Below are 23,328 nucleotides of genomic sequence, written 5' to 3' on the forward strand. Positions count from 1 at the left end.
CCATGATTTCTTAAACTATGCACTAGCCAACATGGGAAATATTAATATACTGAACATCATTAAAATTAAGAACTTCTGTTTATCAAGAGACACTGTTAAGTGGGTGAAAAGACAAGTCAGAGAATGGGAGAAAATATTTGCAACATATGTAGCTGACAAGAGACTCATGCCTGGAATATGTACAGAATGCCTATAAATCAGTAAAATAAAAGGGAGGAAGGGAGTGAAAAACTGGGCTGTGCATTTCACACCTGCAAAAAAAAAGATGATATAAATAGACGATAAACATGAAAAAATGCTCAGATTTCTTAGTCATAAGAGGAATACAAATTAACACCACAACGGGATGATATTCACACCTATCAAAATAGTTAACATTAAAGAAATTAACAATATTGGCCCTGGCCATGTTGCTCAGTTGGCTGGAACATTGTTCTGCTACGTCAAGGTTGTGAGTTTGAACTCTGGTTACGTGACATACAAGAAGCAACAAATGAATGCATCAATAAGTGGAACAGCAAATCAGTGTTTTTCTCTCTGTAAAAAAAATATATATATAATTAATTAATTAACAATATCAGGAATGAGCTAGGATGTGGAGCTATTAAAGGGATTATAAACTGGTACGACCACTTCAAAACTGATTGGAAGTATCTGCTAAAACTGAACACGTGCATATTGTATAATCCAGATGTTCCACTCCTGGTTATATACTGAACAGAGATACATTCATAATTACACCAAGAGACATGTATAAAAATGTTCATAGCAACACTATTTGTAATAGCTCCAACATGGGAAAAACATGATGTCTAACTTAGTCTGTTTGGGATGCTATAACAAAATACCATAGACTGGATGGCTAATTAAAAACAATTTATTTCTCACAGATCTGGAGTCTAGGAAATCTAAATCAAGGTGCTGGCAAATTCTGGGTCTGAGCTGCTTCCTGATTCTATGTCCATCAACAAACAAATGCTTAAAGAAATTTGGCATATTCTTAAAATGGAATACTAGACAGTAATAAAACAACATATCTACTACATGCAACAACAAGGTTTAAACTCATAAACATTGAGCAAAAGAAGTGAGTCACATAAGAGTGTGTATTATATGATTTAATTTATATAAGTTTAGGTACAGGCCATACTAATCCATGGAAGTTACATTTACAGGAAGAGAATTATTTCAGTTTTGCATCAAGGAGTTGGTAATACAGGGTGTTCACTTTGATAGGGGCTTAAGACTTGGGAAAATTTAGCTTAAGGTAAATAGTCATAAATCTAGCAAGTAATGTGTATGTTAAGTTTTTGTTTCAGTAACTACAGATAAGGCCCATCCTGGTGCCTGGGATTCAGCAGTTGACCTCCTGGGTCATTGGCTGGAGATTACCTCATCTGGAGATGTCTGTACCAGGAAGAAGCAAGCGACTACCCTTCCCCCTTGGAGGCAACTGTTGAATTTCAAAGGCTTTCACTGACACCTTGTTTGCCCTCCCCCAACCCCCTTATAAAAGATCTCGCTGGGAAAGAAAGGGCAAGATGGTTTGTTAGGGTATGAACTCGCCATCTTCTCGGATCGCTGGCCATCTGAATAAAGTGCCTATAAAAGATTCAATCACTGTCATTGCTTATTGGATTTGGTAGTGACAGGCAGCCCAAACGCTGGTGTCTTTTCCGGTTACAACTTCGTTAAAAAAAATGAAGGTGTGTATTTAGGACCTTTACACTTTTATATGTGTATGCATGTACGTATGTACGTATTGGATTGGCCAAAAAGTTTGTTTCTTTCTTTAAGATAGCTCTAGTAGTGCTTAGTTATTTTTAACTTTATTTGAAACAATTTTGTTAGATTGAATTGTGATAGCTGCCATATCAGCCTGCACTTTAAAAAAAACTTATCAAAATTGGTGAATTTTGTGTAACCATTTTAATATTGAAGAGGAAAAAAATAAGTGACATTTTTGGCATATTCTGCTTCATTATTTCAAGAAAGGTAAAAACACAACTGAAACAAAAAAAATATTTGTGCAGTGTGTGGAGAAGGTGCTGTGACTGACTGAACATGTCAAAAGTGGTTTGCAAAGTTTTATGCTGAAAGATTTCTTGCTGGACAATACTCCAGTCGGGTAGACCAGTTGAAGTTGATAGGGATCAAATAGAGACATTAATTGAGAACAATCAATGTTATACCATGGGGGAGATAGCTGATATACTCAAAATACTCAAATCAATAAAGTTATTGTTGAAAATGAAAAATGTGTTTCATTTTGTGGCAAAAAAATGAAACAGATTTTTTAGCCAACCCAATATGTATGTATGTTATAGTTCAATTAAAATATTTACTTACAGAAGAATTGAAACTGTCCTAATAATTTTCTCTCTTTAGTGAGAAAATATCAGTGATTATAATCTGAATAGCAACTTATTAAGAAAAATTAGTAGTAGAAATTATTAAATGTGGGAGGTCGCTCTGCGTGACATGGGCTCAGCTCCCACTCAGAGATGCACAGGATCTACACCCATGGATAGGTTTTCCTGTGGGGAATCAGGCCTGCAATATACTTAGGCCACTATGAGTCTTGCTTTTTGCTAAAACTCCCTCACCCTGAATTGAAGACATTTACTGCAAAGCAACTTCCTAAAAACCATGCTAAACCTTCCAAGGATGAGTGTAACCAGTCCAACTACTTTTGCCTTTTCATTTGCAAATATCCCTCTTCTGTGAGGTAATTACCAGCATTGGCTCCTTTGTTTTCTGTATAAGGTAACCACCTAAAGTGAGCCTGTGCATAGTTAATGAGGACCTTCTTGTATTGTACCCAGTAAGACAATAAAAGCTCATTGGAGTGAGGGCCAAGGCTTTTGTTCCCCTTGAGAGAAAAGCCATACTATCCCCTTTTCCTCCACAGAATTTGTCTCACATTTCATTCAGCCTGGGGTCTGCATCAATTGACATTAAAAGTGTTTAAATTTATCTTTTGTGTGGTTTTGTTATTTTCACATAATTATTTTGATTTAAAAACGTCAATTAAAGGATATTTAGGTATAGCTGAAGAAAAATTACTTGGTGTCTTGGGGTAGGCTGTTATAATGTAGTAATAAAGTTTCCTTGCTTTTCCCCACCCCCAAATCTCAGTGGCTTAAAATAACAAAAATTTACTTCTTGTTTTTATCATTCTAATTAGATGTTTGACCTGTGGCCTTTCACAGGATGTTTCAGGGACCCAGTCTCCTTCTATCTTCCGGCTTCACTTTCTTATGGACCTTGAATTCTTCCTGGACCTGCTCCCTCTGGCCTGCCAAGGATCAAAAACAAAGAGTGTAAAGAAGGTACATTATCTTTTAAACTGCCTTTGTTTGGCCCCAAGATGACACATCCCTTCTAATTGTAGACTAGGACTTAGTCCCTGGGTCTTATAAAGTACAATGGGACTGAGAAGTGTAGTCAGCTTCAGGCTGAAGAAAAGTTATAAAGTATAACAGTTATAAAGTATACTGCATTTAGATATTTAACACTTAAAGAAATATATTAATCCCTACTTACACAGGGACTTTATAATAATGTCAGAAGAATTTGATAAGAATGTCTAATCCTAGTATACTTTATAAGGAAAAGTATGTACAATTTGTTACATAAATCTAAATATTGATATAACTACCATAGGGAATATATACTTGTAACCAGTCTCCATTTATTCCTTCTAAAGGAACTGGTATTAATTCTTAATTACAGGAAATAATTCTATTCCAGTGTGGAATACTGCTCTTGGTTCCAATGTTTTCATTCTGGGATATTTGCTTTTTACTTCAGGGTTTGTGTTATTATATCCTAGATTCTACTTATTTAGTTACACAAAGAACAGCCATTGAATATTGAATGTTTATCAACTGATTTCTATGGAAAGCTTATTCTCTTTGTGATTATACACTGTCTAGCTGTGACTGTGGGATGCTTTGGTTCTAGGTCTAATTGGAACATCCTGTCTGGCAGTTCCATTATACCCAACATTCTTGGCTTTGGAGAACCAAAGATACTTTAAATTCATGTTGGCTGGAACAGTTAATTTCTACCTGAAAAACAAACAGATCTCATAGAATACAGATACAAGTCTCTTCTGTATCACAATTAAACATAATCTGTAGCAGCTGGAACTCAAGGAATTACTTTCTAATCAATTTACGTCCTTTATTACCTTGGTTACATAGAAACTTACTAAATATTTCCCTAAGGAAAAATTATCCTTTGATTTTCATTCATTAATCATTTTGGTATTTAAGCATCTACTAAATGGATAAATAATAATGGACTATTGAACCCAGAATTGTGCATAACTCTTTAAATTTTTCTTTCCTCCCAAGAATTCCATCATACCAGATTAGATTTCTTTTTTTCCCTTTCCTCAAACATTAATTCTACAATTTACAGAATTGATCTTACCTTTTTTAAAAAAATCTTAACTTTCCCCTAAGTCTGACAACAGTACAGCACATTCCTGGCTGTCACCCAGAGAAAAATAGTTTTGAAATGTCAACATTTCTTGGTTTTTGCTTATCTAGAACCATCTAGTACTAATTTTTCCATATCAGCTTTTCTTGATCAGAGGAAGGTTAGAAAGTAGAGAAAATTTTGTTTATGTTGAAGTTATGAGCCAGAACCCATGACATTAGTTGTATTGACAGAAATCTGTCTTGTTCCTGTGTGGTAAACACTTATTATTTGTCTTTCAAGCTCTTCCATTCTTTCTGGGAACTGAATGTCCACACACACACCATTTCTTTGAAGTTAATGTACCTTATTTGTCCACAAGGTGCCCCAAATGGACCATAGACCTAAACTTAAGAGCTAAAACTGTAAAACTCTTAAAATAAAACATTGAAGAAAATCTTCATGATATTGGATTTGGCAATGACTTTATCAATATGACACCAAAAAGCACAGGTGACAAAAGAAAAATAGGTAAACTGGACTTAATCCCAATTAAGATACTTTGTGCATCAAAGGATATTATCAAGAAAGCAAAAACAAACAAATAAATAAACAAAAAACCCCTAAAAAACAAAAACCCCACTGAATGGGAGAAAATATTTTCAAATCAAGTGATCAATATCAAGAACATTAAAAAATTACAGTTCAATAATAAAAAAGATAAATAAAAAAATGGCAAAGGACTTGAACAGGCATTTCCCCAAAGAAGATATTCAAATGGCCATTAGGAACATGAAAAGGTCCTCAACATCATTAGTCATTCACTGTAAATTCCCTTTAGTCAAAAAATGTTCAAATCAAAACCACAAGATACGACTTACTTCACATCAACTAAGATAGCTGTAGTTTGTAAAAAATAGAAGATAACAAGTGTTGACAAGGATGTAAAGAAATTGGAACCCTCTTGTGCTACTAGTGAGGATATAAAGTCACACAGTAGCTGTGGAAAATAGTTTGGTGGTTTTTCAGAAGATTAAACTTAGAGTTAATCATATGACCCAGCATTTACACTCTTAGGTATATATCTACAAAACTGAAAACAAGGACTGCAGCAGAATAGGTATTTGTACACCAAAGTTTATAGCAGCATTAGTCACAATAGCCAAAAGACTGGAAACACTAATGTCCATCCACAGATGAATGGGCAAAATGTGGCATATATATTATAGGATATTCAGTCTTAAAAAGAATATTCTGATACTGCTACTAATCAATGAACTTTGAAAATATTATACTAACTGAAATTAGCTAGACACTAAAGGACAAATATTGTATGATTCCATTTATGAGGAACCTAGGGTAGGCAAATTTGTAGAGAGGTAAATTAGAATAGAGGCATCACAGAATACAAGGGGCTCATCCCTTGGGGTGTTACATTCACAAACCAGACATGGTTGTCTACAGCAGCAATTTTCAACTGGTGTGCCACAAGAATTTTTAAAACATGCTGTTTAGTCAGGGGCACTGACCTCTTTTTCCCTTAGATTGTCAAATAAAAAAATAACAGCCAACACAACTATAGCTGGTGTAAATGAATCAAAACTATACCTATTTTTTAGTCAGATAGGCAAAAACACATTTTTTGGTGTGCTACGGAATTTTAGTAATTAGTTTGTGTGTGTCACAAGATGAAAAAGCTTAAAAATCATTGATCTACGGAGGTGGTTGTCTAGGTAGTTTTATTTACTTGCAACAAATTAAAAAGGTGATTCACATACAAAGCTCTATCTCCTGGAAGAGAGGCTTAGCCATTTCCTTGTTAACACTATTTGGTTAACTACATGCACTTTGCAACCTATCCTTTTGGGTTCAGTCCTTGTCATGTTCACCCTGTTTACAGCTGTGTCTGCAAAATTCTATGCTACATTTCAACATTTAGTAAAAATAGCATTTAGAAAGAACCACCCAGACTTGAGATCCTTGTCCTAACAGAGGTTGCCAGGATTAAGAAATTTATTTAATTTATGTGGTAATTTTATTTAATAGGCTACCCTTATACTGCCAGTGTTGTATTCAAGACTAATTATGAACTTTAGGAGAGGAAAAAAGAGAGACGTGGGGAGGGAGAATTTAGGGGATGCTGATCATGTAATGTTTGCAGCCCGGCTTGGCCAGGCTAGTGGGCCCCGGAGTGGGGAATAGGTGTGCCTCCCTGAACTCCCATGGGAGTGAGACCAAGGAGTCTGAGGTTTCCTAGGGAAGGTGGGAACTGGGGCCCAGACCTTTCGCGGGGAGATCAGAGGGGAGAACCGGACCTGGTGAGGAGATGGGGACAGGGCCAACCTTCCCAGCAGTGGTGGACCTTTAAGCCCACTCTAGGTGGGCAGCAGACCGGACCAGTTAGTTGGAGCACCGCCAGCTTCCGGCCCCAGGCTGGGTGGCCCCTCAGCACATTCTAGTCAGAAGCCCGGGAGGCTTGGGTTTCCGCTCACGTGGCCTGGGCTTCCGGTCGCGTGGCCTGGTTGTCTGTGGCCCTCCACAGAGCTAGCTGAGTGGCGCTTTTGGTGGCTCCCGGTGCCCTTGTGTTTATTTTCAGGTGTGTTTCCCAGTGCGAGAGCTGGTGGGGCCTGCGCGTGTACTGTAGCCATTTAGTTTGACAGTGGTAGGAACTGAGTTGCTGTGATGGAAAAACCTGCCCTGAGCTCCAGTCTAGGCTACACACAGGGCCCAGAAGATTCTGTCCTCGCGGCCATGAGCCTAGAATGGGCTTGCTTGGATGCAGGGTATTCCTCAGGAAATCCACAGGGATATTTTTTCGTCACGCCCTGATTTCGTTTCCAGCTAGAGACTTCCCACCCCATGGGTGTCCCTGGGGAGGTTGTAGGGACCAGAGGCCCCGACTGTGTGGACCTCTCCCTGCCCGAGACTCAGAGACACGGGCACACAGAGTAGGGGAACTGCGGGGAGTAATTTCTTCCTGTGTTTATTCTCTCTGTTCAAGTCCCAACCATCAAGTTCATTTGTGATGGTTGGTTTTTCCAGTGAATGTTGGTCCCGGCTTCTTCAGTGACTTACCGACTTCTGGCAAGTCAATATTTTATGAGGGTATTCATACTCTTGAAATAAGGAGTGTATTTCTGGGAGTAAAAATTGTAAACGATAGCTAACTTGTGAACATTTTATACAGTAAGGATTATAAAATGTAAGACAGGTCTGAGTTGTCATTAAAATAATTAGATAAGGTGCTAATCATTACGTATGCACAGAAAGTTTCAGTATTTTAAGAGCGATTAGAGCCAAAGCAAATATTTCAACCTAAAATAATTGTTGCAATATCATTTTATACCATGTGCTGAAATGAAAACTTTGTAAGAAAAAATAACCGAACATGGAAACTTAGAAAACCTGACTCTAAACCTAAAATTTCAATGAATTCAAAATCTAGCATCTCCTATAGTCACAAACGTAGAGAAATGTGCTAAGGTCCTTTCTAGGACCTGTGTTTTCAAAAAGATATGCATTTATATAGTGAAATTTTCCAATTCATAGTGTTTTAGAATCTACATGAATATTGAACTAGAAAAAAATTCACATTTTAAAACTGAACCTTAAAGGTTTGAGGGTAAAATTTTTAAGTTTCAGAGGTGATAGAAATTATTTTTATTTAAACGTATTTTTAGAAACTGGTCATTGCTAATGCATTTATTCCATAGTGAATTCCTATGAACCATTTACAGTGTGACAAGCACTGTTCTGGGTTATTGAAATACATTTGTGAGCAAAAAGTCCCTGCTCGATCTGGAGAAAGATAAGCAATAAAACATGTTCCCTATTTTTCAGACTATAAGATGCGCTTTCCCCCCCAAATTGGGGAGGAAAAGTGGGGTGCATCTTATAGTCTGAATGTAGCTCACCTGGCTCACTGTGGGGGGGGGGCAGCAGTGGTGGAGTGGGGTCACAGGTTATTAAATATTGTACCACATTTTTTCTTCAAAAATTTTTTCTGTTTTCCTTCTCTAAAACCTAGGTGTGTCTTATAGTCCTAAAAATACAGTAATTCCAGTTATCAATTAGTGCTATAAAGAAAAATAATGCACACTGTGGGGATGGAGAAATTTAGATCAGGGTTTTTTTTTTTTTAATGGGTGCATTAGAGCTAAAATAATGCATAATGTTTCCATTCTAGTTTGTTTCTATTTTACTATTTCTTTTTCTTGGTGACTAAGTGGTTAATGCATTGAGAAAAATGAAGAGAGTAATTAAGTTAAACAGGTGGAAGGGGAAAAACAACTAAAACAATGAAAAACCTTTCAACATAAAGTATACAGAAATGTAGCCCTCTTGGTAGCATTTTTTTCAAGGACTGCATGTGGAAACATTCCTCCCTCCTCTACATACTCCCACATGTGTCTCATCCCACATCACAGAGGATTGAAACTTGGAGGGACATAATCTGATTTAGTAATATGCATTTCTCCACGAGATGGCGCTCATATAGTTTCTCTGATGTTAATTTCTAGATTAAGGAAAGATTTGCAATGTACTATCACAGAATAAATAGAATTGTGATTTATGTTTTATAATATGTGCATCTGGTTCATATTTTGTTATATAGAATTTTCTTCTGTGTTTCAGAATTTAGAAAAAATTGTGATGGAGTGTTCATGTGCAGGGGTAAGAGCTGCAAAGTAAAGGAAGCAATATATGTGTGTAGAAATGTTTCTAATGTCTCCTATCAAATTTGAGGCTTTTTTGTGCCCTACATTTTCATCATATTCCAAGGAGCCAATGCTGAATATTTTTAGACTTTAGATAACATCACTGAATGTAAAAATTATCTTTTAAAAAAGGAACATAAACATTTGTATATGTTATGTAATGTGAATGTAAACATACATCTGTTTGTTAAACTTGTAATTTTTTTTTATTTTGGAAAAATTCAAACATACATACATAGGCAGGGCATTACAATGAGCTCCACATACTATTACACAGCTTTATCAATTATCAAATGATTGCAGTCTTGTTTTGTCAATACCTCTGACTTCTCTGTCTATATTTTGAAGCAAGTAACTGCATATGTAAATAGTATATTGTTAGAGACACACACATTCACAATAAAATGCACTAAAAGTAATGATATGAACAAAGTTTATAAAAGCCGAAAAGGAGTGATTAATTCTGTCTTGGGTAAGAGGACAAATTCAGAGAAATTGTTGAAAGATAAATGACACTTGACCTATACTGTGAAGGATGGGTAGAAATTTGCCAGGTGGAGAATGAAAGAAAACACATTCTAAGCATTTGTGCAATATGAAGAGAGGGGTACAAGTGTGAAATCATGAATGAGTGGAGGACAGAAAATAATGTATTTGAGTATTGAGGTGCTTTGGAGAAAGTTGCAGAAGATATAGCTGGGAAGGTAGTCTGTGTTTATTCTGGAAAATTTATCATCATTTATGTAGAAACATTCTACATTTTTATAAATATAAACTGCTTTTTCTATTTTTTTTTAGATTTATGAAAAAGTCCAGTTTTTAACATGTCGAAATCAAATGACTCATTATTTTCTTTGGATAATTTGTTTTTTGAAAAACCAGATGAAGCTGAAAAGTAAGTCTGCCTTAAAGAATGATTACAGAGTATATTATTTTAGGCATTTTTTTAATTTTTAAGGGGCTTTAATTTTCTTCTGGTAAATATATAAGTTAAAAACACGGGATAAACAGAATGATGTTTTAGGTGTATGTTTGATAAACATGGAACTTAAGTATAAGGGAGTAGCTAAAGTTTAACATCTTATATGTTATAATTTAAAAAAATAGAGTCTTACTATTTGGCTTTTATTTATTTGAATTTCTGTTCAAATTATTTTTGGCTAAGGTAAAGACTAGAAGAAATGGTGACACCTTTTAGAAACAGAAAGGGTAATATAAGAATGGAGAGTTGGTGGTAGTCTGTTAAATTCTGGCTTTTATGGGTTTTCACATGTGTATTGCTCTCAATTCTAACACTTTTATGTATTTTTTCTTTTGTATTACCCTTTCAAAATGAAGTATTGAGTAAATTGCAGGCTTCATTTATTCTTTCATTCACTTAAATATTAATTCAGGTATTGGTTGAATGCTAAAAAGGATATAAAAAGGTTGAAGCAGACTTTTGCTTTAAAAAACTCCTTAAAATCTACTTGAGGAAATTCAACACAAATATGTAAATTTCATTAATAAGTAATGTGAGCATGTAATTTATCATTTATACCGAGACACTTTTAAGAGTGAAAGAGTTGCATCCAAATGGGACAACAAGAAGTAATCAGGACTGGTCTGGGAAAATTGGAACATATGTTTGTCATTCTAATAATACAAAGTCAAAAAGACTGCAAGGCAAATGATAAGCATATACATATATGCTTATACACGCACACACACACACACACACATATATATATACATGCATATACACATATATATTCATGTAATGAAATTTCAGATTTGGAAGGAGACTTGGGCCAGAGTGATCAGGTCACACATTATAGTAGTGGTGGGATACTTGATGAGGCTTTGATAAAAAGAAGAAGGGGGCATTTGAAGGCAGAGTGTAACAGCAAGAGAAAAAGAGTGGAGATGGAATGAGTCATAGTATTTTTAGGGGATAGTATATCAAGAAGTTTCCTGGAATAGAAGATGCATAGAGGGATAAAAAAGCAGGGGGATGTAAGATTAGAAAAGTAAGCTAAGGATAGAGGTTAAATGCCAGAATGAGGATCTTGGACATGACTCTGTATGTATTAAAAGCCATGGAATTGAATCAACATTTATTGTATAATATGCCTAATTACACAAAGCACTGTGTTCAGTACTGTTAATATAAATGGAAATAGAAATAAGACCCTTAGTAAACAAGCAGCATTGTTCCCTCTCGAACCCCTCCCCCTCATACAGCACCATAATGCAGCGATGTCGGTTGCTCCGCCTTAGTGAATACCTAAGGCTCTGCCCCTTACTACATAACAAGTGCACCAAGACAAAAAAAGAGGCCCAAATGAAAGAACAGACCAAAACTCCAGAAAAAATACAACTAAGCAGCAAAGAGATAACCAACCTATTAGATGCACAGTTCCAAACACTGGTAATCAGGATGCTCAGAGAATTGGTTGAGTATGATCACAAAATAGAAGAAAAAATGAAGGCTATGCTAAGTGAAATGAAGGAAAATGCACAGGGAACCAATGGTGATGGGAAGAAAACTGGGACTCAATGGAGTGGACCATAAGGAAGAAAGAAACAACCAAACAGAAAACAATGAAGAAATAAGAATTCGAAAAATGAGGAGAGACTTAGGAACCTCCAGGACATCTTTAAACATTCCAACATCCAAATTATAAGGGTACCAGAAGGGGAACAGGAAGATCAAGAAGTTGAAAAGTTATTTGAATAAATAATGAAGGAGAACTTCCCCAATCTGTCAAAGGAAATAGACTTCCAGGAAGTCTAGGAAGCTCAGAGAGTCCCAAAGACGTTGGACCCAAGGAAGAACACACTAAGGCACATCATAATTATATTACCCGAGATTAAAAAATGAAGGAGAGAATCCTAGAAGCAGCAAGAGATAAGGCGACAATTACCAATGTAGGAGTTCCCATCAGACTGTCAGCTGATTTCTCAAAAGGGACTTTGCAGGCAAGAGGGGGCTGGAAAGAAGTATTCCAAGTCATGAAAGGCAAGGACCTATATCCAAGATTGCTCTATCCACAAAGCTTTCATTTAGAATGGAAGGGCAGATAAAGTGCTTCTCAGATAAGGTCAAGTTGAAGGAGTTCATCATCACCAAGCCCTTATTTTAAAAAATGATAAAGGGACTTATCTAAGAAAAAGAAAATAAAAAATATGAACAGTAAAATGACAACAAACTCACAATCAATAACCAATAAACTATCAGTAACCAACCCTAAAAAAACCAAAAACAAAAATGAAATAAGCAAACAGCTAGGATTGGAACAGAATCACAGAAATGGGGATTGCATGGGGGGTTATCAGTGGGGTAGGGGAGGGAGGAATGGAGGAAAAGGTACAGGGAATAAGTAGCATAAATGGTAGGTAGAAGTTAGGGGGAGGTTAAGGATAGTATAGGAAATATAGAAGCCAAAGAACTTATATGTACAACCCATGTACATGAACTAAGGGAGGGGGAATGTGGATGTGAGGGGTGTGCAGGGAGGAGGGGAGTAGAGGGGGGGAAATGGGAAAACTGTAATAGCGTAATTGATAAAATATATTTTAAAAAACAAGACTCTTAAGCATTTACAATCTAGAGGATTGTAAAGGAATCTAGAGGATTGTAAAGGAATCTAGAGGATTGTAGCAGATCTATTTATCTGCTTATCTATTATCAGCCATCTTTCTGTTATCACTATGAGGAGGACTGTGATAAATATGATAGGTTCAAATAATAAGGAGAGGGAAGGGAGAAGAAAATCTTCGAGAACCAGGGAGATTTCATGAAGGTAGAATTTGAGCTAGATTTTAAATTAATATATGCTTTAATGCCTAGGAAAGTGTGTGACACATAGTTCTCAGTAAATAATTTTTAAATGAGTTGAGTGAATAAAACAGTTGAACTTTTATAGGTAGATACGATGGTAGGGTCAGGTACAGGGACAAGCTGAGTAAAGGAAATATTTTTGAGCAAAAATGAGGAGGGACAGAATGTATTATCTGTATACACATAGTTCACTTTGGTCTGGACTATAAGCTACATGCAGGAGAATTAAAACTGTAAGGTGGTCTTGGACTACTTGGAAGTTTGGCATTATTCAGATACCACTGAGGGATTTTGAATGGGATAATATGATGAAAAGCAATTCCAAAATTAATGTGATAGGAGTGTGTAAATTATATTGGAGAAAGCCTGGAGGTGGTGAGGACAGTTGTTATCAACCAAATGTAAGTTGACTGGAGCCTTGATTATGAGAGTGACAGTAGAAATACAAAAAAAAAAAAAAGATGAATTCAAGAGAATTTATAAGGTGCAATAAGACCTGGTAGTGTCCATATTGTACTGGGTAAAAGATTATACTATGGTTTAGATTCTGAGTGGCTGGGGAAATGATGGCATCTCTGGAAAATAGGGAAATCATGAGGAAGATATGACTTTATGGGAAAGCTAAACTGTAGAGCTAGATGTGTGTTTTTTGTATTTGTTAAAATCTTTCTTGGATTTTCTGGAGTAGACACTGTGCAAAAGAGTTAATAAATTAGACCTACACTGTGATCCTTGAAAAGGCCTGCTTGCCAGACTGGCTTTTGGCTGGAGTCGAAGTTTCCCGCCATTGAATGATAACAGAGTGGCTCACAGTTTATATAGTACAGTTTATTCTGAACATTTGCTTTGCTTCTGGGAATCTAGAATGTGTCAGAGAGGGAATGCCCAAGAGATCAGTCCCCAATTAAAACCCTGGTCATGGAGACTCTAGTGAACTTTCCTCATTGGTATCATGTAATGTGTACTCTCACAATGTGTTTCTGGGGGAATTAAGCACATCCTGGGTTATCACTGAGAGAGAACCTTTGGAAGCTTGTGCCTGGTTTCTCCAGAACTTCACCCCACAGTCAGGAGTTCTCTGTATCCATGAAACTGTGTCCAATTTTTTGGTTTTATTTTGTTCTTCAGATTCCACATATAAATGAAACTGTGGTATTTGTCTTTGTCTGACTTATTTCATTTAGTATAATACCCTCTAGGTCCATTCATGCTGTAGCAAGAGGTAAGATTTCATTCTTTTTAATGGACAAGTCATATTCCATTATTTACATGTACCACAACTTGTCTCTTGATGGGTACTTCCATATGTTGGCTATTGTAAATGATGCTGCAAGAAACATGGGGGTGCATATATTCTTTAGAATTAGTGTTTTGGGTTTCTTTGGATATATATCCAGAAGTAAAATTACTGGGTCATAAAGCAGTTCCCCCTTTAATTTTTTCGGAAAACTCTATACTGTTTTCCACAGTGGCTGCACCAATCTGCATTCCCACCAACAGTGCACTAGGGTTCCCTTTTCTCTATATTCTCGCCAACACTTGTTTGTTGATTTATTGATGACAGCCATTCTGACAAGTGTGAGGTGGTATCTTATTGTTGTTTTGATTTGCAGCAAATGCTTTGGCCTTTTGTCAGACAATCAAAGTCAGATAATGTGTTGTAGATTTTTGATTTGGAAAATATAGCCATAGTAACTATATGTTGGGTGCGATGAGATGCACAAAAGTAGAAGACTAAGCCTCTCGTTTTTAAGAGTTTGAAATCCTAGATGAAGAGATAAGAAATAAATCATAAAATTCTTGAGTCTTGGCATAGGAATTATATGTGGTACTTTTCTCAACTTCATTTCCTATCACCTAACACTTATCTTTTTGTTATAATGAAAGACAAGCCATCTTTGATTAGAAAGAAAACAGTAAAGCATTATCTGTTAAAAGGATAACAGGTGAAAGATAAGGAGGTAGTTACCAGTGCCAACTGGATGGCAAAAATCTCATCAATTACTCTAAGTTTACAAAGTAATTGTGAGTTTCAGCTCTTTTCTTGGACTTTTTGTGGTTTTCAGATAGTTCTGGACCAAGAATATTTGAGTTAGAACATTGAATTGTAATAGTGCTTTAGGAATACTCAAGAATACTAGTATTGGTGTCATTGACACTGACGATCTATGATTAATCATGAGGTATGTCAAAAGTAATTGTCACTTGTTAAGGTGCAAAAGTTTCAGAATGATTTACTACCTTTTTTAAAGATTTATTTATTTATTTTTTATTTTTTTTAGAGAGGGAAGGGAAGGAGAGAGAGAGAGAGACAGAGAGAGAGACAGACATCAATGTGCTGTTGCTGGGGGCCATGGCCTGCAACCCAGGCATGTGCCCTCACTGGGAATCGAACCTGCAATGCTTGGTTCACAGCCCGCGCTCAATCCACTGAGCTACACCAGCCAGGGTGATTTACTACTTTTTAAAAAATATTGGAACATATTTAAGATTCCTGTCAAAAGCATTTGAAGAAAAGGAGATGGAGTTAAAGCCATTATTTAGGTAGCATTTTTCACAAAGCAATGTTATTCATCGCACAGTAATGTCACAAGGAAAAAAGAACACTGGCATATAGGGATAAATTAAAGTTAATGCAGTAAGTTTATAAGATACTTACAAGCCTGTGATTGAGTGGTGTTTAATTGATAAATATATAGTTCCTGATATATCTTATTATTAACATGTATATTCAAATTTTTATATTTTATGTAGCTATCCAGACAATGGAAAATCATTGGATTGGTTTCCACCACCTGCTCCATTGGTTTCAGAAATTCCAGATACTCAGACATTAGAAGAAGAAATAGAAAATCATAAACCATTAGGTATATTATCACATATTTGTCGTGAAGCCAAATCTATGCAATGTAAAAAAATCTAGTAACACATTAAAATGTTAATCTCTTTTATTTTTAATGGCATAAAATGAAAGTTACAGACTTATTCTGAATAGTGCTCAGCAACTCTGAAATCTAGAACATTTTCCTTCTCTATATGTACATATGCATGCATATGATATGCATATAATACAACATATAACCATTTTATTGTTCTGTTAATTTTGTTACCATTAAAACTATCACTGCTATTTAGTTTCATCTTGCTCTTTACCAAAGGTAGAATTCTCTGGTTTAGGGAACCAGATTTCTGAAATATATTGAGTGAAAAAGACAAGATGCAGATGATCATATGTAGTTTGATACCATCATTTTATAAAGCTAAAAAACAAGCACATTCAAACAGTATATGTGATTTAATGTAATATTGTTGGCAAAATTTGGATTTTTAAATTGGGTGTTGGGTTCATGTATGTACATTTTATTATTGAGCTTCATAATTTATATACCTAGAAATGCAGTTATATATTCTCTTTTATGTACCAAATAGTATACAGAATTTACTGTGTGTGTGTGTGTGTGTGTGTATCAGTGTTATGTGTGTGTGTGTGTTTGTATGGTAAAGCAAATTTAAGCCATAATAAGCTTCCTCCTCAGACTGTCAAAGGTGCTTGTATTAATAAAATCTCTTTAAAGAAACTTTTATAAATTTGTCGCCTTGATAAAAGCATTTCTTTATCTTGATTTTAGAGGCAGTATCAAAGTTAAAAGTATTGCATTGTGTATTTTAATACTGAATTATATTCACTGACATTATATATGGATGGGCATTGTATTTCTGTGTATAAATTATTTATATGTGATAATTAAATCTTTATAGTTACTTCTATAATTATAGAATTTATAGTAGATAAAATAAATATTACATGTATGATTATTTCTGTGGATCAGAAATTAAGCCTATTTTATAATGTAGGTTTTGTATAATTTTCAAATTTAATTTAAATAATTCTTAATTTCTGAGAGCCTTTCAGTGATATAATAAACCATAAAGTGATAGTCACCTATATTTTAAAACCATGTATGACATTTCAGATATCTTATTATTATACTAATACTTTTCTTTTGGCTTTCATATTTATCTAGTAAACCCTTTTGAAAACTTTATTAAATTTTTCATCATTTTGAAAATTTGATTTCATGGAGAACATGTAGTAATTAATATATTCTATTTTTGTAGGTATGGAAAAGAGGCAAAAAATGTTAACGTCAAATTTAAAGATAACTGATGAAAGCACAAATTATATTTCAGCAACACAAAAATTCCAATTTGCCTTTCCCTCTAATAATTATGGAGAAGGTGGTGTACATTTTGGAGGGACAGATAAAAATGGCTTATCACATGTTTCTGGCAAGCTGACATATGGTTCTTCTCAGAAATTCAAAAATCACTTTGGCACTGAGATAGCATGTGAGAAAAATATTCCAGATGATACAAGATTAGTTAATTCTGCAGAAGAAGGAGAGAGCACATCAGCCTTCCGAAAAAGGTAATTATTAAATGAAATAACATTCAGTGATAAAGTTGAATAGTTATATGTGTGTCCAAAAGTATGAAATATGATAAAATCTGAATGAGAAAAACACCAGTAACAAATAGAGTCTATTATATACCGGACATTCTGTTAACTTCGAGATTCTAGTCATAGGTTCTTACCTTAGGAGAGCTTATAATTTAGTGGGGGAAGGACTGATAGTAAATAACTAAAAATAATAGTATGACAATTATTTTTGATGAAGAATATGGTTAGAGCAGAGGTTCTCAAACTTTATGTTGTTATGACCCCTTTACACTTAAAAATTATTAAGCATTTCCAAAGAGTTTTTGTATATATGGGCTATTTTTAATATTTAAATATTAATTCTTAACCATATTATAAATTAAAGCTAAAAGTTTGAAAAACATTCATTTACTAATTCATTTTAAAATAATAAACATACTTGTTAATCTAAACAATGTATTTTATTAAAAATAATTATTTTCCAAAACAAAAAATAATTTAGTGAGAAGAGTGGTGGTGTTTCATGTTTTTGCAAATGTTTTTAATTTCTAGCTTAATAGAAGATACTTGGATTCTCATATTTGCTTTTGTATTCAATCTGTTGTAATACCACACAACCTGGAGCGTCTGGAAAGCTCCATGTTAACTAGTGAGAGAATGGGTGAGAAAAAGGCAAATAATGCCTTAGTAGTATTATGAAAATAATTTTGATCTTATGAACTCCCTGAAATAGACTCTACTATCCTTTGAGAACTGCTGTTTGAACATATAACATGGGTACCTAATCTGCTTTGGACTGTCAGGGGATGCTTTCCTGAAGAAGTGGTATTTAAACTTCACTTTAAGGAGGAATAGAATGAAGTTAAGTGCAAATAAAGGAGAGTGTTCCAGGCAAAAGGAGTAGTGTGTGCAGAAGTCTTAAGGTAGTACAGATCCTGGCCTATTCTTTAAAAATTTCCTTACTTTAAAGTAAGAGAGAAAGCTGAGAGGTTAGATATGGAGGGGCCAAGTCATTCAGAGTATTGTAGGTCAGGGTAAACATTTTATACTTTTCCTTAAGGCAGTGTTTCTTAAACTGTAACCCATGGATCTACTGCAAAAGAATCATCTGGGGTGCTTATTAAAAATTTGAATTCTTGGGTACTACCTTGGCCTTACTGAATCACAGTCTATATGAAGGGTGGATGTCACCAAGGCATCTTAATTTTCAACACATTTTCTAGAGGATTGTTATATACACTAAAGTTTGGGAACCATTGGACAAGGTCTTGGTTTTAGGTAGGGCAGTAAAATTAAATTTCTCTTTTTATTTAAAGGCTATCGTGACCCCAGTATGATGAATTAGAAGGGAGCTAGAATACATTTTGATGGGCCACTTAGAAGGTTATTTCATTAGTCTAGGTAAGAGAATGGTAGCCTGACCTAGGATTGTGGTAGCAGGAATGAGAGAGTCCAGAATTATTTAGAGGACAGAATGCAACAGGACTTAAATGATTATTGGACATGAGATCCAACTTGTAGGTTCTGGTTTGAGCCAGAACGGTTAAGGATGGTAGTGTCCATTCATAATACACAGAACTGTAAAGGAAGAACATGTTTTGGGAAAGATGAGCATGGATTTGGACATTTGATCTTAGGTGCTAATAAATTACCCAAATAGACAATTGGATATGTGAATTTATGATTCAGAAGAGATCTAGTTGTTAGTTTTTGTTTTCTCTATGACGTAAGAGATGAGATCATCTGTGGAGCTTGAGGGGAAAAGTGGAGGTAATGAGCAAGTATGAAAAGAATGAAAAACAATTAGGGAGAATGGGAAAGCAATCTAATTAGAATAATGGTAGGATTGTTGGACACTGTAAAGGGCTCAATTGAGATTGATGTCTATGAATATTTTGAAACAGCTTTATTAAGATATAATTCACTTATAAAATTTACTGTTTTGAAGTGTACAATTCATGGTTTTTAAAATATTCAGAGTTTTACAACCATCAGTACTATCTAATTTTAAACCATTGTAATGTCTCCCAGTGAAACTCCATACTCATTAACAGTTACTCTCCATGCCTCTCCTCTCCCTAGGCCTGGCAGTCACTAATCTTTCTGTTTCTATTGATAAAGCTATTCTAGACATTTCATATAAGTAGAATAATAAAAAAATATCTGACTTTTTATGTTTGGCTACATTCACTTGGCATAACATTTTCAAAATTCATTTTTTGTTGTGTATCATTACTTTATTCCTTTTACGGCCAAATAATATTCCATTGAATGGATATACCACATTTGTTTTTCCATCTATCAGTTGATGGACATTTGGGTTGTTACCACTTTTTGGCTACTATGAATAATGTTGCTATGAACATTCATGTACAAGTTTTTGTGTGAATATATGTTTTAATTGTTTTAGGTTTATACTTAGAAGTGGAATTGCTGGGCCATATGGTAACTCTGTATTTATAACCTTTTTTGAGAAACTGCCAAATTGTTTACCAGAGTATCTGCACTACTTTAAAATTCCATTAGCTATATATGAAGGTTTCAGTTCCTCCACATCCTGGTTAGCCTTTGTTATTGTCTTTTTTACTATAGTGAATATGAAATGTTATCTTACTGTGGTTTTGATTTGCATTTCCCTAATGACTAATTATGTTGGGCATCTTGGAATGTGATTATTGGCTATTTGTATATGTTCTTAGGAGTGATGTATATTTATATCCTTTGCCTATTTTTTAATTGGGTTATTTGTCCCTTCATTATTGTGTTTCAAGAATTTTTTATATATTCTGGGTAAAATTCCCTTATCAGGTATATGATTTGCAAATATTTTCTAACATTCTGAGAGTTGTTTTTCACTTTTTTGATGGCATCCTTAGCAGTACAAAAGTTTTAATTTTGGTGAGGCCCAATTTACCTAAACTTTTTGTTGTTTTGCTTAGGCTTTTGAAGTCATATCCAAGAATCCATTGCCTAATCCAGGGTTGTAAAGAGTTACTCCTCTATTTTCTTCTAAGAGTTCTATAGTTTTAGCTCTTACATTTAGGTCTCTGATCCATTTTGAGTTAACTTTTTTTGTATATGTGGTACAAGGTAAGAGTCCAACTTCATGCTTTTGCGTACAGATATCCAGTTGTTCCAGCATCATTTGTTGAAAAAACTATTTTTCCCCATTGAATGTAATGGCACTGTCGTTGGCAGTCAGTTGACCATGAATATAAGGTTTTCTGATGCAACCAATTCTCTGATTCTCCAATACTAGTGGGTGACCAATAATTAAATTTTCACACTAACTCCAGAGTTAGTTAGTGTCAGACCCCACAGATTAAGGTTTTAGTCCCACAAGACTGTGCCACTTCATATCCCAGCCACAGATAGGGTGCCAAGTTACTCACAATTCTGCCGTGCAGATTACAAATTTGGGGATTTCCCAATGACCCCATATTAGGTTCAATAATTTTCTAGAATGACTCACAGAACTCAGGAAAAACACTTTATTTACTTTTGCCAGTTCATTATAAAGGATACAATTTGGGAACAGCCAAATGGATGCATACGCAAGGTATGGAGAGGGAGGGTGCACAGAGCTTCCTTGCCCTTTCTGAGTGTGTTACACTCTCAGGACCTTGATGTGTTCATCAGTCCAGAAACTCTGAGAAACCCCTGTTATTTATGGGTTTTTTATTCATGGAGGTTTCATTACATAGGTATGGTTGATTAAATTATTGGCCACTGGTGATTGAACTCCAGCTGCTCCCCCTTCTTAGATGTCAGTGGTGGGGCTGAAAGTCTCAAACCTGTAATCAAGGTTTTGTCTTTGTGGCATCAGCCCCCATCCTAAAACTATCTAGGGGCCCTATAAGAGTAACTTCATTAGAACAAATTCAGGTATGATTGAAAAGGTCTTGTTATGAATAATGAAAGATTCTTCTGTCACTCCTATAACACAGGAAATTCCAAAGGTTTTAGGAACTCTATGCCAAGAACTAGAAACAACGACCAAATTTATATTCCTTATTATACCACATAAAGGCTTATTTCTGGACTCTCAAATCCATACCATTGATCAATGTCCTTATGCCTGGCATATGATATATCCCACACTGTCATATCTCACAGGTCTTGATTGCTGTAGCTTTGTAGTAAGGTTTCAAATTGGGAAGTGTGAGCCCTCCAGCTTTGTTCCTTTATTCAAGATTGTTTTTGACTAGTCTAGGTTCTTTGCATTTTCATATGAATTTTAGGATAAGTGGATCAATTTCTGCAAAGAAGCTAGCTGGGATTTTGATAGATATTGTATTGAATCTGAAGATCAACTTGAGGAATATTATTATCTTAATAACAGTAAATTTTCCAATCTGTGAATATGGGATATCTTTCCATGTATTTGTTTTCTTTATTTTTTTCAATGATGTTTTATGGTTTTAAGTAGACCGCTCTTATACTTATTTTGTTACATTTATTCCTAAGTATTTTATTTTTTGATGCTTTTATAAATGAGATTTAAAAATTATTTTTTAGATCGACCATTGTAAGTATATAGAAATACAACTGATTTTATATATTGATCTTGTATCTGCAATTTTGCTGATGACTCTGCATTTTAATATTATTCATCTACCTAATAGTTGTGCTTTTCCTAGTAGTGTCTCCACTGCTTGGTTGAATTTTTTTTTTAAATGTAGATTCATCTAGGATTGAGATTTTGCAAGATAAGTATTATAAAAAGGATGAAGGGAAGCAGAACTGAGAATATTATTTGAGAGTTGAAAAGATAGGTTATGAATTCTAAGTTCATTAATGGTGGATGAGAAGGAGAAGGGGAAGATGTTTTTGGAGAAAACAAAGAGGTTAATTACAGTAAGTTTTTCTTTAACTTCATTGGTTCCTTGAGCAAACAGGCTAAAAGGACAGGAGAGTATAGTCAGAAAAATGATATATCAAAATGATTGATTGGACAGGAGGAGCAATTCTGGATAATAACAGTGTCTAAGGCAGGCATGTCAAACTCATTTTCACAGGGGGCCACATCAGCCTCACGGTTGCCTTCAAAGGGCTGAATGTAATTTTAGGACTGTATAAATGTAATTACTCCTTAACAGTTAAGTGAGAGTTCAGTGCTACCACTAGGTAGAAACAAGGTGCCAGGCTGGATAAAATAAGGTGGAGGGCCAGATTTGGCCTGAGGGACTTGTGGTTGCCTCCGGTGGTCCAAGGTGAGAGAGTAGGTGACTCAGATTGTGGGAGGCAGAAAGCCACTAGAGATGAATGCCTGAGAAACTGATAGGGTAGAATTTTGAATGGGTTGTCTGTATGAATGTTGAAGTGACCCAGATGATGGCAGAATTTGGAATTGAGAGGAAAAGATTCTAAAGTGACCAGAGGTTGATATATGATATATGCCATGTGTAGAGTTACAAGGTGATGTCGCTAGACAGGACAGATAACTTTTGTGAAAGAATAAAAAAGTAATGATGTAGATTTGGGGAGAAGAAGAAGACACAGATCCACCCCCAAGCACACTGGATGTAGGAAAATTAGTAGTTTCCACTTGAGTTTTTTAAGGAGCAAAAGTTTTGCATGGCAAAGCAATATTTTTATTACAACCAGGGATTAATATAACAATAAATGAAGAAGTCGAGGACATAGGAGAAATTGTGGAGTAGAAATTCCAAAGGAAGAATATGAGATTCAGAGAATTTAGGTACCTAGCATGTGAATAAAATTTTAGTAGTTTGGAAAACTTATTTCAGACTCTAACATCACACATCTAGAAAGTGGAGAAGCTGTTGGTTTATACTCAAGTTTGTCTGATTCCAAAGTCTATGCTTTTAACATATATCACAACATATGGTGAGGAGTCATCCTATGGCATAAGTGTTTTCTTTTCCCTCAGTACCATTTCATGATGGCATTCTACT

The 23,328-nt window shown here is 35.1% G+C and overlaps 1 protein-coding gene across 1 annotated transcript in view; it reads left to right on the forward strand.

The window, feature by feature from the left end:
• Positions 1-9,970: 9,970 nt before the first annotated feature.
• Positions 9,971-23,328, forward strand: part of HFM1 (helicase for meiosis 1) — a 91,111-nt gene continuing 77,753 nt past the window's right edge. Inside the window, exons 1-3 of the mRNA XM_045847142.1 lie at positions 9,971-10,041; positions 15,724-15,836; positions 17,089-17,398. Of these exons, the coding sequence (XP_045703098.1) occupies positions 9,971-10,041; positions 15,724-15,836; positions 17,089-17,398 (494 nt within the window). The remainder of the gene's footprint in view (positions 10,042-15,723; positions 15,837-17,088; positions 17,399-23,328) is intronic.

This window comes from Phyllostomus hastatus, unplaced genomic scaffold, assembly GCF_019186645.2.
Source record: "Phyllostomus hastatus isolate PE091 unplaced genomic scaffold, TTU_PhHast_1.1 phas_contig_524, whole genome shotgun sequence".
NCBI lineage: Eukaryota > Metazoa > Chordata > Mammalia > Chiroptera > Phyllostomidae > Phyllostomus > Phyllostomus hastatus.